This window comes from Tauraco erythrolophus, chromosome 3 (genome assembly GCF_009769465.1).
Source record: "Tauraco erythrolophus isolate bTauEry1 chromosome 3, bTauEry1.pri, whole genome shotgun sequence".
NCBI classification, from domain to species: domain Eukaryota; kingdom Metazoa; phylum Chordata; class Aves; order Musophagiformes; family Musophagidae; genus Tauraco; species Tauraco erythrolophus.
The window spans coordinates 2,239,486-2,263,105 of record NC_141467.1 but is presented as its reverse complement, the minus strand read 5'-3'; the positions used below and the strand labels follow the sequence as shown (position 1 = coordinate 2,263,105).

The 23,620-nt window shown below is 39.7% G+C and overlaps 1 protein-coding gene across 2 annotated transcripts in view; it reads right to left on the bottom strand.

Annotated features, from left to right (window-relative positions):
• ZCCHC2 (zinc finger CCHC-type containing 2) overlaps positions 1 to 23,620 on the bottom strand; it is a 44,505-nt gene that overhangs the window by 13,196 nt on the left and 7,689 nt on the right. The window contains exons 2-8 of one of the 2 annotated variants that reach the window (XM_086608411.1): positions 16,586 to 16,697; positions 13,252 to 13,328; positions 10,700 to 10,771; positions 7,343 to 7,455; positions 5,329 to 5,423; positions 1,958 to 2,059; positions 141 to 198 (exon numbers count right to left, since the gene is read on the bottom strand). In XM_086608411.1, the coding sequence (XP_086464537.1) occupies positions 141 to 198; positions 1,958 to 2,059; positions 5,329 to 5,423; positions 7,343 to 7,455; positions 10,700 to 10,771; positions 13,252 to 13,328; positions 16,586 to 16,697 (629 nt within the window). The remainder of the gene's footprint in view (positions 1 to 140; positions 199 to 1,957; positions 2,060 to 5,328; positions 5,424 to 7,342; positions 7,456 to 10,699; positions 10,772 to 13,251; positions 13,329 to 16,585; positions 16,698 to 23,620) is intronic. The other variant, XM_086608410.1, reaches the window with a different exon arrangement.

The window sequence follows — 23,620 nt, the reverse complement described above, 5'->3', positions numbered from 1 at the left end:
AACAAAAAATAAAACAAGAACACCCCACCCAACAAAAACCCCACAAACGAGCTTTAATCTAGAAGGAAACACACACTCCCAAAGCACAAGCAAATGAAATTCAGAAACATGGCGTGGTCCCATTACATCCTAGTACCTACTTGGCAACAGGACTTTTTCCGTTATGTTTCTTGTGAACTGCTGTGTGTTGCATTACATCTGGAAAAAAAAAAAATAAATGAAGCATAATTTCAACAGCAATTCCTATTTCCTCTTTTAGATCAATCCTACAAATTCATCTTTCCATCACTACTGGACACTTAGCAGAAGACATCTCTGTTAAACAGGCTAGGCTTAATTTACAGTGCTGAAATGAACAGATGGTGCGGAGAGGACGGATCGGTTTGAACAGACGGTGGAATCAAGACTCTTTACCCTCCATTTCACAGAAGAATGAAACAGAAAAAGAGGAGCCATAACAACCATTTAGGTTTGCTCACCTCTGCGTTTAATCATAAGGACTAAACATGTGACTGAATATCACCCAGTGTGAAAGGATGGAGAGAGAAGAAAGGATTCAGTCAGAAAAGTACAGAATTCTGTAATTTTTTCTGAACTGCCAAAATTAATCTCAAAAGTACATCACACATTGTGAATAGTGAATGAAAACAAGTCTTAATACAGAAGTATTGTATTCTGAACCTCAAAATTCACTATGCAAATCAAGCTTTACAAATTACATCTCACATAAAAAGAGATACTGCCTCAAACAAGAAACAAGAACTTTGAAGACATGGTCTACCCTTTTCTTTAAGGCAAGTGTTTAACAAAAGCAACTTTTCTTAATTCCAACTATTGATCTTAGCCTTCTTGGTAGTTATCATTTTGCTGGAACTCCTCTCTGTGCTACGTGTAAATCCAAATTATGATGGGGGGAGGTGTGGGTGGATCACAATTTTTAAACTTCTGGTAGCAGTTCACTAAACAGCACAAAAAGTGTTCTGAAATGCATTTGTAGTTTCATCAGGTGAATAGATTTTTTATTTTTTTTTAAGGACAGTATATAAAACACTATTGGAGCAATTTCCAAATATATTGTAAATTTACTTGGTGCATTCTGAACCCTAAAGAAGAATATGGCAATTATTTTTTTAAATAAGAAAAAGCTGTTTCAACTGCGTATGTGGATTACTGATTGCACATAAGATCAACCGCAAGCTTCTTATTAGCTATTGTGACATAATGGGGTACGAGTGTTGTCATTCTGGCAAAGCTAGTGCAAGTGTTCAGTGGTCCACGTTCACCTACCAGTGCCACTTCTCATCCTTTCCACCTACCAGAAGCTTAAACTTGTTCGCTACCAAAAATAACGCAAAACTGGCTGGTCATTCCTTCCAGATGAAATGACCGACCAGCCACTGGGCTGCTGCTTCCACATGTGAACTGTTCTTGAGGTATCTGGAAAACACCAGCCTTCAGACTGTAAACAATACTCCCAGCAGTCCCAAACAGTCCTTATTAACAGTCCAGAGTATAAAAGCAGCATAGGTTGAGAGTAAGAAGAGGAAAACGTGAATAGCCTTTCTGTGTAAAACTGAAAGCTTAGACAAATTTGGCACATTTAATGCAAAACAGCCTGCAACTCTTGAAATGCTGCACTCAACTTCTAACCCTGGTAACTGAAGAACAGGTAAAGACATGAAAAGCTACAAACAATCTTGGCTCAAGTAAATTGTAAAGTATATCTTCCTGGTTGCTTAATGTAGCTGTGAACATCTGCCTCCAAGCTGTCTATGAACACTCCCACTCCCTGGATTATACAGCAATCTCCTAAGGAAACTGCTGAAAAGTATACAAAAATTCTTCGTTTACATAGCAGTATTCATTCAAATCTCTCAGCTTTGTACCAATGAAGAAATTCAGTCAACTGTATGACTTCCAGAACTGAGTGTGGCAAAATTTCTCAGAGAAGAACCACCTTTGAGTACACAACTACCTTCCTCCTGACTTGAAGCTTCTGAACTGTCCTCCTTGAAGTGTTCTGGTGCCTTAACCGTCTTCAAAGAGGGTTGTAAGTTACCTGCAGAGAATAAAGTTCACGTAGTAACTTTATAGATCTTGAACAACTAGACAGTTCCTGAATGCTTGCACTAAACTGGAAGCTGGGGAAACGGAAAACTGAACTTCCTGGTTTGCATGTGGCAATAGTTTGAACATTGTCTCCTTCAAAGCTGGCCATCTCCAAGAGTAAAGGCTCTATGGAGATACATTTGTTTTGAAGAAAAGAGTGTGCAAAGCAATTTTAAAGCTATGGTGCAATTTCAAAAGGTTGGGACTGTTATTATAGTATTAGAAATGTCCCCATTATCCTGCACTTCAGATTTTTTTATCATCTTTTTTTTTTGTGTTGCAGCAGGAAATGAGAGAAGACTAAAGATAGTTACTAGAATTCTTCTACAACAATTTACGCTCCTCCATTGTCAAATTATTCACCTGCCAAGAGACACCTAATTTGGGCTAAAGTCTTCTAGCGCCCTTAAACACAGTCTTCACGCACAATTTTTGCCTTTTTATGCCAGACAGGATGGAAAAAGAAATGGCAAGAATAATTACAGTTTTGTTGCAAAAATACCACTGCTCTAAAAAAGGACTAAGCTTGGTAACGAATCTACCTCTAGGAGTCTTCTCTTTCCCTCTCAAAAAGTTCCAAGTTAGTGCAGGTAAAAGCATCTGGAAGCTGTTGCTTAGGAGCTTGAAACGTTGACAGGAAGATCCTTCCGAATATTGTCCGCACTGAGCATCCTAAGCCCCCAGAGATCATGCTCTAGTAAACTCTGTTGGAATCAAAAGTCTACTCCAGCCTGAAAAAGTGTCTAAAATAACTGACATGATGATCCAGGAGGGAGTTAGTTGGTTTCCTCCTTAACCAAACCATGGTGGCATAATTACACTTACTGAATGTATTCCTCAGTGTGAGGTCCCAACTGTCACCTAAGGTATAAAGACCCTTCGTTGAACATAGAATTTATTTCTACATAGGTTTCAGTAAACCACACCCTTCAAAAAGAGTGAATATTTTTGTATTTCCGTGAAGAGACATATTTATCCCCAACTCTAAATAGCAACCTAAGACCAATTTAAGCCAAAACTGCTTTGTCTGCCGATTAATTCTGCACCATCTTTTGAAAACTATGATGAGATTTTTCTTAAAAATACGCTTTCCCTCCCCCCTCTCCCCCTACTGTCATCACGTTCAAAATATGCCACCACGGGCTAACTTGCGATTGCAAGTATTGCAAGGATTTCAGGAATCCCAAACAGGAAACCCAGAAAAGCACAGAGGCCACCTGTGGTGAGCGATCCCAGACAAGTCATCCAGTCCTCTGCTCAAAAGAAAAACAACTATACTTAGATTTACTGCACTACTTGTCTTCACCAAACTTTTTCTTGGTATCTAACTCAATGCCAGGGCCCTGAACCACACCAACGGGCTTTGCAGCCCCTTCCCCTGCCATCTCAAAGGGCTCTCACCATTCTGGGTGAGACCACTGGGAAAAGAACCACCAGAAGTCTCATCCAGGGCCTCATCCTTTGGCTTGGGCGCCGCATTTGAGCTCGGGACCGTGCTGGGATGCTCTGCAGCCGTGCTCCTGCCTGACCACATACCTCTTTGATCCCGCTCTTAACCCTGACCTACTGACTTGTTCTTCTGCCTCGACCTCAGACCTGCCTCACTGCTTTGGACTTGTCTGGGAATCACCAGATTCTTGCCTGACCCTGGTCCTGATCTTCCTCATAACGGCAAAGTTAAGCCCAGTGCTTTGTCTTATCCATCAGAGACAACAGATCATCCTCTTCACATTATGACTCTTTGGTATTTGAAGACTAAGTCATCTTCCATTGGAGTTTTTTCTCCTCTCTGCTAAACAATTAAGTTCTTCATCCTATCTGTCACGCTTTCTAGATCTGACAAATCCTCGTGAGCTTTCGTGTACTCAATTATTTACTTATTATTATTCAAATAATCTCCCCTTTATGATCACATTATACTCCGTAAGACTTACTGCAGAATTAACATTTGTCCATTTTACCCTTCTAATCGACCTACTCTGCAGATCGTTTCTGCCCTGCGCCAACCCAGTCAAGCCTATCATGATGGAACTTGGCACTGGGTCTTTTTCTGACCATTTCAAATTATAATCATGTACAACAAGGCATTTGCAAGTTCTTCCCACCTAGATGTAGTCTGCAGACTAAAACACGCCTACTCTGTGCAGTGTGCCTATCACTAACATGAATCTTCCTGGACTTTGGAAACTCTTTCCTCCCCATAAAGCCTTTCATTACAACCCAGTTGTCAGAGTTTTCACAGCAGTAAACTCCAGTCAGTTTTAAAACCATCCTTGTCCTTATTAACTTTAACTTTTTCATGAAATTACCACATAAGAACGTCCTAAGTGTTACTAAAAAAATAAAAATCACAAAATGACCTACAGCTTCTACCCTAATCACAAGGCCTCTATGTGATCACGGAAGGAATACATTTGTCAGATCACACTCATCATCATTTCAAATTAAAGTCAGCCATCATGCCTCCCTTTTATTCCAAGCACGTATGAGCAGTCTGTTTGAAAACTCCAATTTATTCAAGTCTTTACTATGGTCTTCTGCAACTGCTGAGGCAATGGCCTCACAGTCAGTGCCTTAACTGTCATGGTGTAAAACATGCACTGAAAGAGGAAAAGATTCAACAGAAACAAAAAACATATCCTAAGGCATCCATACAGAGAAGCTGCACTTAGGTTGTACAAACAATTTGTAATACACAAGCAGGTTAAGAGGTTCACCAAGGAAATCTCTGCAATGTAAATGCTTTCAACAAAATTCTGGATGTTTTGAAATTAGGACCTTCCCACTATTTATGTACCTAAAATGAATTTTAGTTTAAATATCAAGACAAACACTTCATCTCCAAAAGAAACCAAACAAAAAACAGATGCGATTTTTTTGGGGTCTGCTCAAGCTTTTTGTTCCAAAGTTTAAGATTTCTTAAAAGGAAAGTCTCAAACTGTTGCACATACTCAATTCATAATTGCCTATTTTAACAGCACGATGTTACAGAAGAGAAGAAAGGAAGAAAAGAACACAAGCTGATGCTACATAGCATGTTCCCGCTGTCAAAAGCACGAGTGTCTGCTGAAGTGACTATTCATTGGCAGGGAGATCAAACAACCAGTGGAATACAGTGTAACATGAATGCATAATTATAAAAACATAATTAGGCACGACAGGAAGAATAGCTTTTTATAGACTTTTTGTTATATAAAACAGTATTAGGATATTTCTTACTGTGAGTGTGCAAAGATTCTGATGAAATTGATTGGAAGAAGTTGTATACTCTCTGATTCTGCAGAAAAGCTTGCGATGTATTTGAAAATAGCTGCCTGAAATTTAAGTGAGAGTTTGTTAAACTATAAGTAATGTTCCATAGGAAGAATACAAAAATTTACTACGGTACCATTTAAGAGCAACGCAGGCAGTTCTTAAGAAGTCCAAACACTTCAACTTGCATGTTGTGCATAAACAATGTTAAATGCTACTTTTGAGCTTTGTTGTTCAGCACAAGTGTAAGGTCAGAGTACAGGTCAGAGTACAAGGAATTGGTATGATGAATTTTTTTTTTTTCATTTAAAAGGTATGTGTTTTTGAGCCATCCCAATTCAAACATTTTAGCTACCTGTAACGTTTTATCAAAGAGAAATTTGGAGTGAGTCAAAAAGCACTGGACTTTAACATTTAATTTCCCAAAACAACACACCTTTTCCTTAGATACACTTATTTGGTTAAATACAAAGTTGAATTCACCCATAAGGTCAGTATTTAAGTTTCATTATTATCTCCAGGAGCAGAGGGTGGGATTCTCAATACTGGTCTGAGTCTGTTCCCAAGAGGCCACTGACAACTTCTTTTAGCTTCAGATAAGAAAATAGGCCAAGAATGAATGGTTTTTACATCCCATACCAAGTTTGCAGTAATTGCTTGCCAGGAAGCACTACTCAGTTCTATTTTTGCAGAGGGTATTTTTTCAGGAAGGCAGGGGAGACCAATTTTTGGCAATTGAGCACATACTTAACACCCCCAAATAAATATTTATGCTCAACTGATACTATAAGAAAACAAAATTTGTACACAGTAACATTATTATCGTGAGATTATTCATGTAGCATTCCAGTATAGTCATAACCCAGGTTGCAAATTGTAATTATAGTTCCGTATTATAACGTGGTTGGATTATGTTCAAAGGTTATCCTCAAACTGAATCCCTTGGGTTTGTAACTGCTATGCAGTGAGGCTTCCCAACCTTTCTGTCTCACAGATACGTTCTCTGCAGTCAACCTCTATTTAACAAGTTTATTCATTTAAAACCAGAATGTTTATTAGCCAAAAATTGTTCACACAGATTTAGTTTTTGCTTTGACAATCAAGCCAATAAAGACAGACAAATAACATTACAGAACCAAATGAAAGAAAATTTGGAAGGAGGAGGTTGAGGCACAGAGCAGCTCCATATTTTCTATAGTTAAACTATGAAGACAAACCCCAAAGATCCGAGCTGCTCGGACTCGCAGCGTGTTCTGCGCAGGAGCTTGAAGAGCAGTGCCTGATTCTTCACCAAGTACCCTAACCAAGACACGCTGCCTAACCTGATGAATAATTTACGTTGTTTTGAACAACTCTGACAGGAAAGAACAAACGTAACAAGATATCTGGAGCAAACAAGGAGAGCAGGGAGGCCATCCAAATTCATACTGCTGTTCTGGGTTACAGGGTTTGACCAACATGTCCCACATCCCAGCGAGCAGTCACATCGCTGGACAGTGGGTTATGAGATATGGACCGTTTTCTTACAAATGGGTGAGCTGCATCTGATTTTATACACAGGCTTCACAATTACTGCTTATTCTTTTCCAAATTTTGTTCTGTCTCACTCTATCCTGTCATAAAATTAGAACACATGTGCTTTGAGTTACTGTTTCTAACATTTCTAAATACACCCTTGCACAACAGAGGTAAGACCCTCGCTGAAGTGCCAATCAGTCCTATATAATGCTGCTCAGGACAAATATTTTCAGAATTGTATGATTATTTCTAAAGAAGTAATCCATTAAAGTTTAATAAGAGTCTCAAAGAAAGGGGAAAAAAAAATGGAAACAGTTAAGGGTATCTATTTCATCACTGCCTTCCCATTTTCTTCACAAATTGTGATAAGGTAGCAGAATTTCCACTGTCTCTAAAAATCATCTAGTTTGACTTCAGTTACTTTTCAGATGATGCATTTTAGGCTACGTGCTAAAATATTTACCTGATTATGGGCTCAAGATCAGCATGCCTTCGTTCTTCCCTCTTCTGAAAACCCTGATTTAGTGCTCTTAAAATAGTCTTGTCAAATGCTTCAGAAGACAATTCCTTTGGGAGCTGAGAAAAAGGTTAAATGAAAAAATGAGTAGCTGACATTTTAAAGACTGTATTTGTTCATCATCAGTCTTTACATCTTTCAGTACCAACAAGAAACTCTATTGTTCCAGTTTCAGACAGGTAATTTACAGACTAAAGGTACAACAAATCGTCGCAATTTAGTTTTGCTAGAGAAATACTTTGCTGTAAAGCCTCACATCAAATCCAAGTGTAAGATGGTTTAAAGCTCTATTTGAAAGAACTACACTCAGAAATGTACCGATACTATGTTCTTTTCCAGAGTAATTTATGGCCTTTTTTGATTTCTTTAAATCTTTCACACACAGAAAGTAGGTCTGAAAATAACATTAAAAAAAAAATTACTGGGAGGACTGAATGCACTGTACTCGCTATCATCACTTAGCTGTATTAAATTATTTTAAAGAAACAGGAGTAGGAAGGAGACTGTTTCAATTATATAATACACTAGACTTCAGGGGGCAACATTGAGATTAATCAACAGCAAGTCCTTCTCCAGTTGCTCTTAACACTGAAACTTCTTATGAAAATTCATTAAAACTATTTCCAGTGCCAGTATTGCAAAGTGAGGTCTTCTGATGTTCTGGTTCAAAGCATGTTCATTTTAAATGAAAAATATTCCACAGAACAAAGATTTTTCACATTTACCACTTCCAAAATAATGTAGTTAAGTACAGAAAGCTGATCAAATTTGTTAATTTATATTAAAAAAAAAAAAAAAATCTTTCGAGGGCAATTAAAAGCAAACTGCCATAGCAAAAATGCTTTTTCCTGAATTTAAAAGGTATTGCTAATCTGGTTAACATCCGTCACCAGTTATGATCAACAGCACTAAGGAATTTACACTAGAGCAGCATCTTCCTCTTGCATATCTGGAATACACCCAATCCAGAGTGCCAGCTGGAGACGACATCCTGCTAGTGGGACAACAGCAAAAAGCACTAAGTAATTTTTTCACTGAATGAAGTGCTGCTAATAGAGAGACACTATGTAGATAATCACTTGGTAACGTACATAAAAGGAACTTCTGGAATCCAGACAGACAGGTGCTGGTAGCATCAGATTAGCACAGGGCTATAGCACCTGAAGTGTATTAGATGTAAAAACAGAAAGAAATGCTGAAAGCAGCTTTTCTTAACTGACCCCTTTAGTTTTAATATGTGCAATTAAGGAACTCTGACTGAAGAATTAGTCAGCATTAACGAAAAAGCTACTGCAGAAGCAAGGGGATGAGCAAACGTCCTGTCCTGGTGTTTTCCATTTTGATTTGTCTCTGGAACAACCACTACCCTTTTTTCTTTAAAACTTTGATTAAAAGGAATTCAACTCCTTCTGTAGTTAAAGATTCAGAGATATATGAACCCAAACTAGGTGCTTACTATCTTAACTTCAGTTAATTGAGATAGCCTTGTTACTACAAGCTTGTTAGTCCTTCCACATACGTGGGTAATTTCCTACATGCAAAGAACTCTTTATCCTTATCACGTAAGAGGAGGTGCTCCTTAAATATAAGGCATCCAAATTATCCCATTTACTACCTTAGTTTTTCCCACCAATGCTTCTATTCTGAAACAATTTTTACAGTTACCTTACTCCCATCACCCACAACCTTGGAATATCCTATCAAGCATTTTGACCACTCTTTTCTCTCCCTAGGAAATTGAGCGTACTACTTAACAATGCCACGCAGACTGGAAATAAGAATAACAAAAAGCCAAAATGCAAGTGCATATGAACTGGACACCACTTGTACTTCTATACCTTGCTTTAAAAAGCACCAGAAGTTTTATCCCACTTTATTTAACAATTCTCTCTTTATTCTCTACTTACGGCTATCAAACCAACACAAGCCAAATACATTTCTCAGCTGTGCTCATTCTCCACAGAACATCTCAGCAAGCTCATAGCAGCCTGTGGTTGTCTTCCTCTTGTCCTGCCATCTTCTATAGATCTAGATGGCTGGAGCAGTCAAGCCAGCACACAGCACACTCCACATCTGAAGGGCTACCATCAGTCAAAGTGGACAGCTCTGCAACATTTTGGATCCTGTCTGTTTGCCTGGGTCCTCCTCCTCCTCCTGGCAGCAAGCAGGTACTAGAAGGTCCATTTCAGAAACTGGTGGTTGTCTTTACTTTACAGGTGGGAGAACAGGAGGCATGCAGTTGAACACTCATCCCAGAACTGCACAGAATCCCATATGACAGTCCTGCTTTTAAGGTTCTCTTCAGGAGTAGATGCATGTACCCTGTGATACGTGCTATCCATAATTCAAATCCTCACAAATGAAGCTCTGGGAACTCTTGGAACTAGACATTCCAACTAGATTCAAGCAGTAGTGAATACTCACTGCTTCATTTCTACAGCACCAGAAAACATAATATTGATAACTGAAACAGTGAACGAGACAATGGCCTTTGCACAGTAACTGGCTCTCCATTTTCAATTAACACTGCAGTTAAGAACACCAGATGCTATCAAAACATGCCCAGAACAGATCTTTCGTTAGTGCCCTGAACAGAGAGGAGTTTAAACACAGAATCTCCCAGCACGGGTGGAACCCAAAATATGAGACACTGGCAATGAAACACACAGTTCAAGGTCACCACACTCATGGGGACCACAGGTGGCCTGTGCTCACAAACGCGTCCGTTCCCTGCTTGGGGGCAAGGCGGAGAATGGCTTGGAAAACTTTCACTTTTTTTTTAAAACACGTGCATGCACGAACGCTTCCTAGATTTTCTCAAATTTCTCAAAACTCCTTGCGACAGCAAACATGCCTGCCCTTGTTCTGCTGAAGAATACAACAGTAAAACTGAGAACTATTATTCTCATGGCTCTGCCTCGTTAATTAGAAACAAAAATGATACTCTTAAGGTCACCGATAAGCAAATGAGTAGTGCTTGCACTTATAGCTTAACTCTGTGGAGTACATTAAAAACTCATCTGGTAGTTTTACAGTAGTTCAGTTAAAACTGTAAGAGCAATATCAGGCAAGACAAAGGATCTCCTCCTGAGAAACTCCCCAAACGCTCTGTTGAGCTTCATCTGTCAAGCTGCTCCTCCACAACATACATTATTTAAATAGTTAATACAATTGTGAAGTACAAAAAATCTGGTAGCATGGTTTTGTTTCTCTAATGACACCCCAGAAACGACAGCTCTCCTAGACTACTTCTGAAGTCATAAACCTGATGTGCAAACACGACTTTTATATTTCAATACGTACTTTTAGCAGGAATTCCTGAAGCTCCTGGTGTGTTTTTGTTACACATGTTACCGAAAAATCGGACCAGGTTACCTAGTAAGGAAGGAAAAGAGAATGAGGCAAGTTTCTTTTTCGAAGTATCACACCAGTTAGCTGATCTTAACGTTTCCATAAATCTGATGATGTCAGTACAGAGTTAACACTTGCAGATAAGTAAATACCAGGCAAAACTGGGATAATGCTGCACCTTTTCAAAGATATACCAATTCCAAGCGTACATTTTAAGATCACCTTCATGTTATTTGTGGCTAAAGAGAGCATGAACAGATTCAGGTGAATGCAATGAAGTTCCTGAAGATTACTGGCTTACTGACTCAGAAAGAAGTCAGGCAGAAGGCTCTGTAATTAGAGGACTTACATCAAACAGACATCATTAACTGCAAAAAACAGGTACCAGAGAAAAGGACTATAGGTCAGATATACTGGATTGAGCTCTCACTGCCATTATGGTGAGTGAAACAAAAAAATAAATAAATAAAAATATCTCTCTGTTTATATTACCTATAAAATAATTTTATCTGCCTCAGGCTTGAATCTTACACGGTCATATTGAAGTTGCTGTAGGTTCACAAAAAGTACTGCAAGTTACTCAAGAAGTAACTCAAGAATCAGACAGTATTTTGGTATATGCTTGTACACAATTCCAGTAGCTTATTGTTCTGACACAACATGCAAGTAGTAAAACAGCACTTTCACATGCATATTTTGAGGAAAAAAGAAGTAAGCTTGGTTAGATGAGTGCTGCCTGGCTGGAAATCCACTTCCGGGCTTAAGATTCCCATTCCATGCATGGGAAGAGTCTGTGTAGCAGGAGTGGACATGGCAATTATAAACATTCACTGACTCCAAAGAGCTGACAGGATACTGTCAACCACCAACTGCCTTCAGCTTAGTCCCCAGAAATGCCAACTATTCTTGCTGCCCTCAGTTGGGATGCCATGACTGTAATTGCCGTTTTAACCTCAAAAAAGCAGTGTCTGGGCAAGCACAAAACCATCTGCAGGGAGGAGCACAGCATATACCTGCACAGATGAGGAGAGGAAACTCTTCCCTAAAAGAACTGAGGTAGAGGAGTTTCAAGCTTACTCAAATACTTCCCAGAATATCTCCACATTCCCCCTTTAACAAAGAAATTCAAAACCACCGTCAAATCCATCTACGTGCTGAATTTTCAAAGCAGTTTTGTGACTTTAAATATTAATAATCCATATGGGCATTCTGTCCAAACCTCTCCTATCTGCTATTACATTTTACCTAGTACTTGGTTCACAGACTATTCAGACAAAAGATCTATGATGAGGTTGGAATACTTGGGCAAGTTACCCTTTAAGACTTTGAAGGCTAAATTCCACACCACCGTCCTTAGAAAAAGAAGGGTGCAGAATTTTTTGCAAATTTCACCTTCAGACATGATCGACAAGGTATCTGTTGCCGCTACTTTACTTCAAAAACAGGAATAGTACACATGCCAATCGAATTTTAAGTTTCTAGTAATACCAGAAAAGACAAAACTCTGTAATTTACATCTATTTAGAGAATATGGTATCAAGTTTTGGGATCAACGCATCAGTTTTCAGCTCAGAATGGCATCTTCTTAAGTTTGCCTCTTCAAAGAGCTCCAATGACCCACGTCGAATGGCCAGTTATAATGCCTGAGATCAAACACTCTTTGGTTTGGTAAAATTTAACTCTATGTTCGAATCTGGTAAACTACCAGATTCCCATCTATCGGCCAAATGACTCACGATGTCAGTGGGTCCTTGCTAAGAAAACTAGCACTTTGATTCAATTAGAACATCACCACCAATGGCTTTAGCAGCTATTACTGAACACCTACAGTCTTTAGTACCAGATCTCAATATCTAAAGCTTCTTTTCCAAAGCAGTGTCTCAGTTTTCTTTAAAATTCACTCACATAATGGTTTTGTATGTTGCCTCTGGCTATTAAAACACATTAAGACTAAAGTAGATAGGCCTTCAAGTTTGTTGACATTTTTATCTTGTTTGTTTTTACCTTAACAAACAAAACAAACCCAAACCAACCAAACAAACCCCCAGTTTTGTCAAAACCCACAGGAACCATCCTGTGATGGGTTCATGAGCATCCTGCAAATATTCATGAAAGAGACTGAAGATGACCATGTGTCTGCAGTTATATATTGTGTGGAGTCATAAGAACCCTGGTCCTATGCCACCTGGGCAAACAATCGACTAGTTTTAGAATTCTTTGCAATGCTCATCCCAAATTAGCAAAAGCCAGGTTCCCTAAAGTGATGCCACACATCCAGCTATGGCTGGTGTTTTACATCTTCCCATCTTAAGCCCACAACTACATAAAACACCTGATCTGCACACAGAACCTGCACAAGAGAAGTACAGGATAATTCCAAGAATTTCTGAGGACCTTAACGTAATTCAAAATTGCCTTCTGAGCAGGTATGTGAAAGAAGCTGTATATAGTACACAGATATCCTGAGGACAGTTACTTTAATATTCTGGAGGTTATTTGCTTACTTTGAATGTGTACTCCAAATGTTTGTCAGCCCTTTTTCTTGGTACTCCTTTCAGGGTTATCTTCTCAATGTGGACAGCTGAAAGAAAAACATCTTATTGTACATGCCAAAAATCACAGTTTGAAAACGTATCTGCTTACTTAGCCACTCTGAGAATCACTGTGTGCTATTGCTGACTCGCACAACCGCACTCTTCCTCAGATGCTCTTTCACTACAACAAACTGCAACAGGCAGGTGGACCCCTGCTCTCTACAAAGTACTTCTCTGGCCTGACCACAGCCCCTTCATTGCAGATCATGGAAATCTGTGAGAGCTTCTTCAGACCCAAAGTCACATCAATATAACAATATAACCACTACAAGTGAAAAGACAGTGAAAGCAAATCAAATTGTGTCTTTACTCCAATGAGTAACATGACAGAAGCCAGTGACAGTGCCTTCCAGATCCACGTTTCTGAAAAATCAAGTAGCAATGAGAGCAAATGAAGGCAGGAGAGCATTTCCAAAAGGCACTTAGGCAGAAGGCAATACGTGGGGAAGGATGGAGACCAGGATGTGCCTCTGATGGAGACAGAAATAAGTGTCAGCAAACAGAAAATGAAGATGAGAAGCAGAAGGCTACAGTAATTGTACTATAAAGAGTACCATCAAACTTTCTGAAAACACAGAAAGGCACCTGAAAGCACTTGCTGCTTTCACATTCCTTTGCCCACAGGCTACTGTATTCAGGGACAGGCAAGTTGAGGCTGCGACTTGGTAAGACACGGCACTGCATGGCTTTCAGGGGCTGGGCTTTTTTTTGTGAGCACATAACATTGCTCGAGTCACACACTGTATAAAAACCCTCATGCAGCTGACACGGGTTTTTCGCTTTTCCTGCTACGCTGGCCTAAGAATTCAAAAGAATTTTATTCCTTCACAAGCATAAACTCATCTTTACATGTAAAAAAAAAAAATGTTTAAAAACCAGTTCGACCAGCCCTACACTATCAATTTTTCCTTTCAATGCTCCTGAGACTTTTTTTCTCTTTTTGGGAGGTGGTGAGATGGCGGGGGTGTTACCAGTTAGCTTTTTCCTTTCAATTTTTAACTGCATGTTTACATGGGATATATTGGGAACTATTTATAACAATTAAAACAAAACAACCTCCTACAAGTATATGTTGCAAAGCTTATTCTTGGAGATTAGCTAATTACTACTTCATCTAATTTAAACATCTTTAACGAATTTTGTTAAAGACACAATTAAAGAATCATCCCCAAACATGCCAGCTATAAGAGAATTAAGTATTAGCAATTTCCTTAAAGGAATAATTAGCCAGCATATAACCCCAGTGATAGTGCTACAGCTTCCAATTCTTTTAGCAAAAGAGTGAAAAATACGGAGTGTGATGGTGTACACTGGTTGTAACCCTCTACCTGGGAGTCAGAGTGCTAGACAATTGGTTCATTTTTATCAGCTAATGAAGACTAGTTATTACAAGCAAAGAAATCTGAGTTGAGCTAAGGATGCCAGACAATAACATACACGTATATGCCATGAAAAGACCAATGTTTAGCCACCTGAATTTTTATCTGTCTGGTAAAGATAAAAGCAATGTTAGAAAAAGGACTATGGCACAACATGAGTTTTGGTAAAGTTTTTTAATGGTCAATGTTAAAATTGATACTATCAGCTGAGTTGATACCCGTAAATTAATTAAATAGTTGGTTCCCATGACTGGAACTGAGAATAGTGGTTTAAATTGCATTTCACTACATAATTACGGAATCTAACAACATTCACAGTCAAGCTTCTTTTCTAACCAGATTGTGTTTATTTTAAACTATTGGACATTCTCAATGCTAAATATGTTTGTCCTCAAGTATAAAGAAATTTTATTACACAATGTAGTGTCTTCAGCTTCCTTAACTTCTTTTTGTTGGTGTTGCACATTTCATTGTAGTAAGTGATACAACAAGTAATCACAGTGTTGTTGCTGCTCAGCTTGAGTTCCACAGTTTCAACAGACCACTTGAAAATTCTGTTTCCACAATGACATTTTAAATATTCTACATGGCTAGACTGAGAAGAAATGTTTGAATATACAAGCTAATGAGGTGTGTTACATTCCTACATGTACTTTGGACACAACACATGCATCCAGGATGATTAACTCAAGCGTGTATACATGAGATTGCTTCCATTGTAAGCATAAATTAAGATTTCTAAAAATCATATTAATCACAGCTAAGATTAAAAAACATGTTTAATCATCAGTGCTATTCTTTCTATCACATACCTACATAGCACGTATCACAAAATTATTCTGATCTGTCACTGTAGTTTCAAACTATAATAATACAAATGTTGATAAATATTTAAGCTTCTCCCTAGATTCAATTATTCATCTTTTCTGTGCTTCTGTTATTTAATTCAAAAGCCTTGCTAAAGAGAGTCTCCCTTTTGTGTTTCTAATTTGTGAATATGAACACTTTGAACTCGGTAAAAGGATTTGAAACAGGTTTGTTGCCTGTAATCTGCCATAATCTTTCTCTGTGTTTTTTTGCAAGGAATTAAAACTCTCATATTGCTTGCCTTCAAAGTGTAATTATATCTCCACAGTAGAGACAAAAGGACATTTACAAGGACAAAAGGAATAGTAACAGTTTTCCCAGATTGTCAGCTCTTCACTATCTGCAGGATAGTGCAGACTAATGTTAAGCAGACAAGTGATATACTAATCTTGTTGGAGAATAAAGGGTAAGAATAAATCTGTTTTAAAAAATGCTTATTTCTTCAAAGAGAAAAAACTGTGCTGGCAATTGCACAGAAGAGTCCTGTTTACACTCTGAAGCCTTGTTCTCACTCTCCCCAGAGCCAGAAGACTACTTACTTCTACGGAAAACCTCTCACTTCTCCAAACCATCACTTCTATAAAACCTCCCAATATGTGTTTTTTTCTTTATTTATTTGCTTTTGAAGACTAATCACATACAACTGAATCAAGTAGCAAAACAGTTTTAGTTTTGCTACAAAAATTTAAACATTGTTAATACAGTTGCATTAAATTTTCTTTTCTCCAAAATCCCACCTCTTTCTTCAGGAGGAAGCCCAATTGCATCAATTTTCATGCATGCAGTCACTAGTAGCTAGCAGCTAACAGGAATGACAACTTGTTATAATAAAGAAAAGACCAAGTAGGCAGCAGAGAAGCTATCAGACTCACCAATCACTGCAGTTTCTCATCCAGACAAACAGCAAGACAGATGCAAGATTTCTACAACCCCATGCAGAGTTTAGAATTCAAAACAAACCTTAAAGGGTTCCTCAAAAGAAATCTCAGACAACATACCTTCTCGCTGAGGTCTATGGGAAGCCACTGGTAGTCCATCATGAGGTGCTGTGGTTCGTTCTAGCAAACTGGTCTCATTACTTGACACGCAGTCGCTATGGGAAAAGTCATTCTAAATTGAGAAGGAAAAAAAAGGAAGTGTCTTAATAGAATACATATTATCAAAGCTTGCCCTAAACAGCAGAAATTAAAAAAAAAAAAAGTTCATTATTTGGTATTCTACAGGAGAAAAATCTGAAGTTCCTAACGGTGGCAAAAAGGTGGTCATTAGCCATTTCAGTTCTTATTTTTTTATTAAACGTCAGTTATAACCTCCAACGTTTCACTGACCTTATTTGAAAAGCAGAACAGGGTGGGGGGACAGATCACGTGCCTTTAAAGTATCTCAGGCTGGATAATTCAAGATCATTAGCTCGGAACTTCAGTGCTAATTTACCATTAGTATGAACTCTTTCAGTTACTAACCTGTGAAGTCATCTACTCACTACACTCTAAACATACTCTCCTCAATTATATTCATGCCCTCTTCCGTACAGGAAATCATGAATAACTGTTTGGACAGTCTATCAGGACCAAATCCATGCACCTCTTACTAACTAAGCATTCAGAACACAACCAGTTGCCACCAACACCCTCTATTCCGTGGAGAAAAGGACGGACTGAAAGCTCATATCCCCCTACATTTGCATGCAGACTTCAAAACTATATGCCAAGAATTACTACAGTTTTAATACAGTGCATAAGGAGGGACAGAACAGGAAATCATGCTAGACAGACAGCGTGGACAGATAAGTAAGAGAAGAAAAATAAACTAGAGAAAAGTATTAGATGAGCAGGGACTTCAAGTGGTTTCTCCAGGGTAACAAGAGTCTAAATATTTTTTCCCAAATTAAGATACAATATTAATGTATCAATTTACAGTTATTCAACAAACATGTCTGGTTTAAAAAACAAACCGATCAACTGAGATAAAATTCAGCAATGTTTTAAAAAGTCCAATGACTTTAGATGTAACTGTTTTTGCCAGTTGATCAGTGTAATTCCATGTTTCAAGGAAACGACACGTTGCCTTAAAAAGAGACATCCACAAAGAACTAGGAAATACTGGAAGTTATTAGCAAGTTTCTGGATTATTCTGTTTTAAGTGAGGTACTTCTATTTACATGTAACAAGTAGTGTAAGACACGAGCTTAGGAAGTACCTAAATACCATCAATGTGCAAATATATTGATAGTAGGAGCAGCAGCACAGAGGGGAGAGAAGGTGGTTCTCTGTTTAGCACCACAAATCAACCAAATACTGTTTTTACCAAGTACTGGAAGCTAAAACAGAGTGCAGGTTTCCTGGAAAAGCTTTCAAAGGAAGCCAGCTCAATAGAGGACATTCGATGCTCCACAAATCTTTACCAACTGGTCTGCACGAAAAACTAGAAGGTAAACAAATATCTCTCTTATTAGTAGCTCTACAAAACAAACACAGTTCCTGGGAGAAATGGATACTTTTTGGAGTAGACGTATATTGAAAGTTCGAAGTCTGTTCCTCTCATTCAGGATGAAGACCATTGCTCCACTGACAGACCTTCATAAAAGACAGGTAGAGGAAAAAAAACCTCTGCAAACCTTCAGACAGTACTCTATTTTTAAACATAGGAAGCATAAGATTCCGGAAATAAGCGCCAGAATATATGTGGGTTTTTTTTCTCTGAAGGACTTGAGCAATACAATGATGTGCCCCATCCCTGGCAGTGTTCAAGGCCAGGTTGGATGAGGCTTTGGGCAACCTGGTGTAGTGGAGGGTGTCCCTGCCCATGGCAGGAGGGTTGGAACTAGATGATCTTTGAGGTCCCTTCCAACCCAAACCATTCTATGATTCTATGATCTATGAACCAGCAGCCAAGACTAGTTACCTTGTCTGGTACAGAAGTCACCAAGACTGTCACGGCAGACGGATCCGAATGAGGAAGCAGAGAGGTTTCAAAAGACATTGAAATCCCCTTGCAGTTTATCAGTTCTTCAATGAACTTCGGATTTGACAGATGTGCCAACTAAAGCTTGCTTCATCTTACCAGACCACCTTTACATCATCCACAGCATGGGTACAAGCTGTGGAGACTCCTAACAACACATTCCACTCACTCAGGACCCAGTAAGTACATGGGCACCAAGCCTGCCCTCCTGGGCATTGTTAACCTAACTTTCTTCAGTCCCATCACCAGCAGTACACAACCAGCAAATGAACATCTGGGTGCCTTTAGACCACGCTACAGATGGTCTGAGGAACTCAATGACATTTTAGCTGTTTCATCTAAATCAGTGTACGGTTTGTGTTCTACACTCAGTGTCAGTAATTTCAGGTTTCAAAGCAATCAGATTTAAAATATAGAGCATGCTTTGCTTCTTCAAGATAAAAATCATACCAGTTTCTAGTCACTCAGTAAGCCATCTCAGCAAACTTAACTGATCAAAACAGTCCTTCGTGCTTCAAACATCTAATAAATTATAAGCACAATGTCAGACATCAAATAAGGAAGGAAAATAGCTGTGTATCAACGAGATTGCATTTTAACAGCTTTAGCGAATTTCCAAGTTTAGTTTAATAAAAAAAGAACGACAAAAACAACCCACAAGCATGTTCTGAAGAAAGCCACTTTCAGCAAAACTCCCATTGATACTGTTTTGTCAGACATTTCAGAACAACTGTGGACACAATGAAACCCAAGTACTTCACTTTTTAAGTATTAACTCCTGGTCATGCATGATTCACAAAACTGTTGGCGTTTGAGCACTAAAGCTGCCCTGTTAAAAGTGTGATTCATTTCAGACTGCCCATAAAAAGCACTATTGCTACGACTAACTGGCTGTTTCCAAACTACAGAAGCTAACAAGTTCAGCACGTGCTTTGGTATGAGCGGGGATGTCTTCCTGACACGAAATCAAACAACTGAACCAAGACTTCTGGCCAAGATCGATGTCAATTCCCTGGCAGAGGTGAGGTCTTCCTTAAACCACAGCCACACGCTTTGCCAAAAGCAGCTTTGATATCTTCCTTCCACACTGCATCCCGAAGAGGACAGACATTTGGATTAACTCTGACAGAGGCTCTTCAACTATTCAATTTGCTATACTTTTCTAAGACATGTTTTACCACCTCTGAAATCATGATTGTAAGAACTGAAGTGCTTCATTCATTTTAAGGAACAAGCTGAGACTTCCACCTAACCAATTATTTTTTTAAAAAATTCATAAATGCATCTAAAACCAATCTAATTTAAAGCTCAAACCTTCTTTTGCATTCGAAGTCAGGCTATCTGTTATAATTAATGAAAAATAAATTACAGTCTATTCTAATAAATAACTGCTAGTTAAGAAGTCAAAGAAATTGTGAGCAGTTTTTAGGAGAGAGGCATGAAAGTAAGATTTACTTCAAAGATGTATTCTGCTCAGCTCATGTCAAAAAAAGCATTCAATATTGCTGCTACACCTCTTAATGCTAGAAAACTGCTTCTCACCCAGCATATACATCACCTTTCTAACCGTTCAAACATTTTTGCAGAGAATTATTCTAGAACTATGGCAGTGTTCTGTACCAGGCAAACTGCATTCACGTTTGAAGGCTCCCTCTACACTGCAAAACATTAAACAGGTCATAGGATCATAGAATGGTTTGGGTTGGAAGGGACCTCAAAGATCATCTAGTTCCAACCCCCCTGCCATGGGCAGAGACACCCTCCACTACATCAGGTTGCCCAAAGCCTCATCCCAACCTGGCCGTGAACACTTCCAGGGATGGGGCATCTACAGCTTCTCTGGGCAACCTGTGCCAGTGCCTCACCACCCTCTGAGTGAAGAAGTTCTGCCTTATATCTAATCTAAATCTCCCCTCTTTCAGTTTAAATCCATTGCCCCTTGTCTTATCACTACACACCCTTGTAAAAAGTCCCTCTCCAGCTTTTCTGTAGGCCCCCTTTAAGTACTGGAAGGCTGCTATAAGATCACCCCGGAGCCTTCTCTTCTCCAGGCTGAACAGCCCCAACTCTCTCAGCCTGTCTCCATAGCAGAGGTGCTCCAGCCCTCAGATCATCTTCATGGCCCTCCTCTGGACCCGCTCCAGCAGCTCCATGTCCTTCTTGTGCTGGGGACTCCAGAGTTGAACATAGGTCAAATCTGTATTTAAGCAAGTCCTGATACCAATGATTTTATAAATCATCATAATTGCAAAAGAGTTCATAGTTTATTCACGTGAAAAATTCCTCACCTAGAAAGTCACACCAGCAATGTGTACTGTGTGTATTCCGTGAATGACAGCTTTCCCAATACCCAGGGGGTAAACAGCAGGGTAGTCCAGGGCAGTCATGGCTTTGCCTTACATCCTGCAGCCTGCGAGGTTGAGGTTGTTTCTGTGCCCGCTCCAGACCCTACCTTAAGCTGCGTTACAGCTCCCCACACCTGGTGTTAGCTACTATCACAGTCCTACCTCCAACACTCACAAGTAACTAAACTACAAGTGGCACTGTCAGAGCAGACCACTCCAGCAATCCGACTGGAAAGTCAAGGCAGCCTGAAGGGCCAATGGATATTATACGTGACACTGTGGGTTGCCACCTGGTGCCAGCCAGGCCAAACACCAGTCCTTTAAAACTGGGGATGCTGCCGAGGAGTTCCTGTTCCAGGGTCATGCTGTATGGAACTACTTGTGCTCAGTCATCTCCTGCCGATGAACAAAACGTGTTCACACAACACACGTACGGTTAATACTGGCACAAGCCTCTGCCACTGCAAGGCTCCCACATCGAGGACTCACTGCAGTTCACAGTGCTGCTGCTAGTGATTAGAATGAAGCAAGAAACGTGGGTGGCCCCACACCAGCTGCCAGATAATCAATTTGATAATTGCACAGATCTTTGTGACGGGCTAGAGGATTAACGACATTTCCTCTTGAAAGTGAAATGAGCTAAGAGAACGCTCCAAAAATTGTCTGCTCTCACAATCTACATACCAGTTTTGTACCCAAGACATCTTTTCTCATATAGTTGAAAGCAAGTCAGCATATTAAAAAAAAAAACACCTATCACTTGAGACGTTTCCCGTGACTGTAAAGACAAGCACCAAGTGGAGAGCGATCCTGCTTGGAAGGATGTTGCTCTGTAGAACCAACATAAGAATCACAGAATGGTTTGGGTTGGAAGGGACCTCAAAGATCATCCAGTTCCAACCCCCCCACCATGGGCAGGGACACCCTCCACTACACCAGGTTGCCCAAAGCCTCATCCAACCTGGCCTTGAACACTTCCAGGGATGGGGCAGCCACAACATATGGGAGCTGGGCAAATCTCAGCTAGTCTACACATAGCAGATGTCCAAACTCTGCCTTCTATTAACATAGACGGCTGATCAAAAAGTATCATGCTGGTACTGGTTTGGTAATATGTAATGAAATCTGTTATTGAATAGCCTACTAATCATCACAAGCCAGTGACCAATGCACATAAGTATTCTGATGTTCATGTTACACTTTCACAAAAGATCTATTCATGCATCAGCTCTGATGAGCACTAACAAGGGAAACCTGCTTACAGCAGCTGGACAGCTTGATTAGTTCTACATGTCCAAATATGAAAGCTTATTTTTCTGCAAGACTTTGGTAAATGTGCTTTTAGGGGCAGCACTACTTGGCCTTGCAGGCTGTGTAGACGTAAACTGGCACAGCTCATTCATTCATGTGTACGTCGGAACTGGCAAATGAAACCAGATGAAAGAAGGCATCCTGGAAGAACCAAGATCCAAATCATGATCACAAGTGATTAACTACGGCATCTGTACCTTAGAGAAATTTGAGTGATGTCAGGATAATCATTAATAGACCAAAGCCATGATTTGCTTAAAGCAATCCTTACAAGCTACTCCTCGATACACACATACGTAGCTACGTTAGCACAAAGGCTAAACATCACCTCTAAGAAGCAACAATCAGCTTAAACTACGTGTCCTTGTGTGCTGCTGAACCCTCTCTTTCTGACAACTGCAGCACAGAGGAAGCCTTTACTCAGGACTGTGTGCAACTGTATCTGCACCCTGTCACCTAATTTTTGCTGTTACTTGGATATACCATGCCATCTTATACTTAAACGGAAATCCAGAACATGCATTTAATACTCACAAATGCAAACACACAGGACAGCAATGCTTAAAAAACTGTTTACTGTTGACAACTGTTGATGCAACAGATTGTCTCCCATGCAAAAAAAACACTGCTGTCTTGGACAAGCTGCTAGCCAAATGCAATATCAAGACTAAAGACAATTGCACAACCAACACTGCTGCCAAGTCACGCTTCGGTTTGCAAGCTTTGAACCATGCAATGGCACTGTCCAATCCATCTGAGATGTAGAAAGCCATCCTGCAAGACTAAGAACAGAATCAGCCTCAAGACCTAAGGCCACAAAGATCTACCAAATGATCTGTCTTTGGCCACAGCCAACAAACAACTTACATGCTTCCTTGTTAACTTATCTTTTAACATGCAGAATCAAGCTCTAGAACCATACTGCTTATTCCACATAGAATCATGGGCTGGAGAAATGGGCTGCCAGGAACCTCATGAAGTTCAGCAAGGGGAAGTACAAATTCCAGACCTGTCGAGGAACAGCTACAGGCACCACGTAAGCTGGGGCCTCACCAGCTAGAAAGCGTCTTTCACACATATAAACATGTATATATGTACATCGAAGAGAGGGTGCAAAGAGGATGGAGCCAGGCTCTTCTCAGTGGTGACTAGTGACAGGACCAGATGGTACAGACACAAACTGAAACACAGGAGGTTCCCTCTGAACGTCAGGAGACACTTTTTCACTGAGGGTGACTGAACACTGGCACAGGTTGCCCAGGCAGGTTGTGGAGTCTCCATGCTTGGAGATACTCAAAGGCTGTCTGGATACGGTTCTGGGCAACCAGTTGTAGGTGGACCTGCTTAAACAGGAGGAGGTGGTGGACAAGGAAACCTCCAGAGGTCCCAGCCAACTTCAACCGTTTTGTGGTT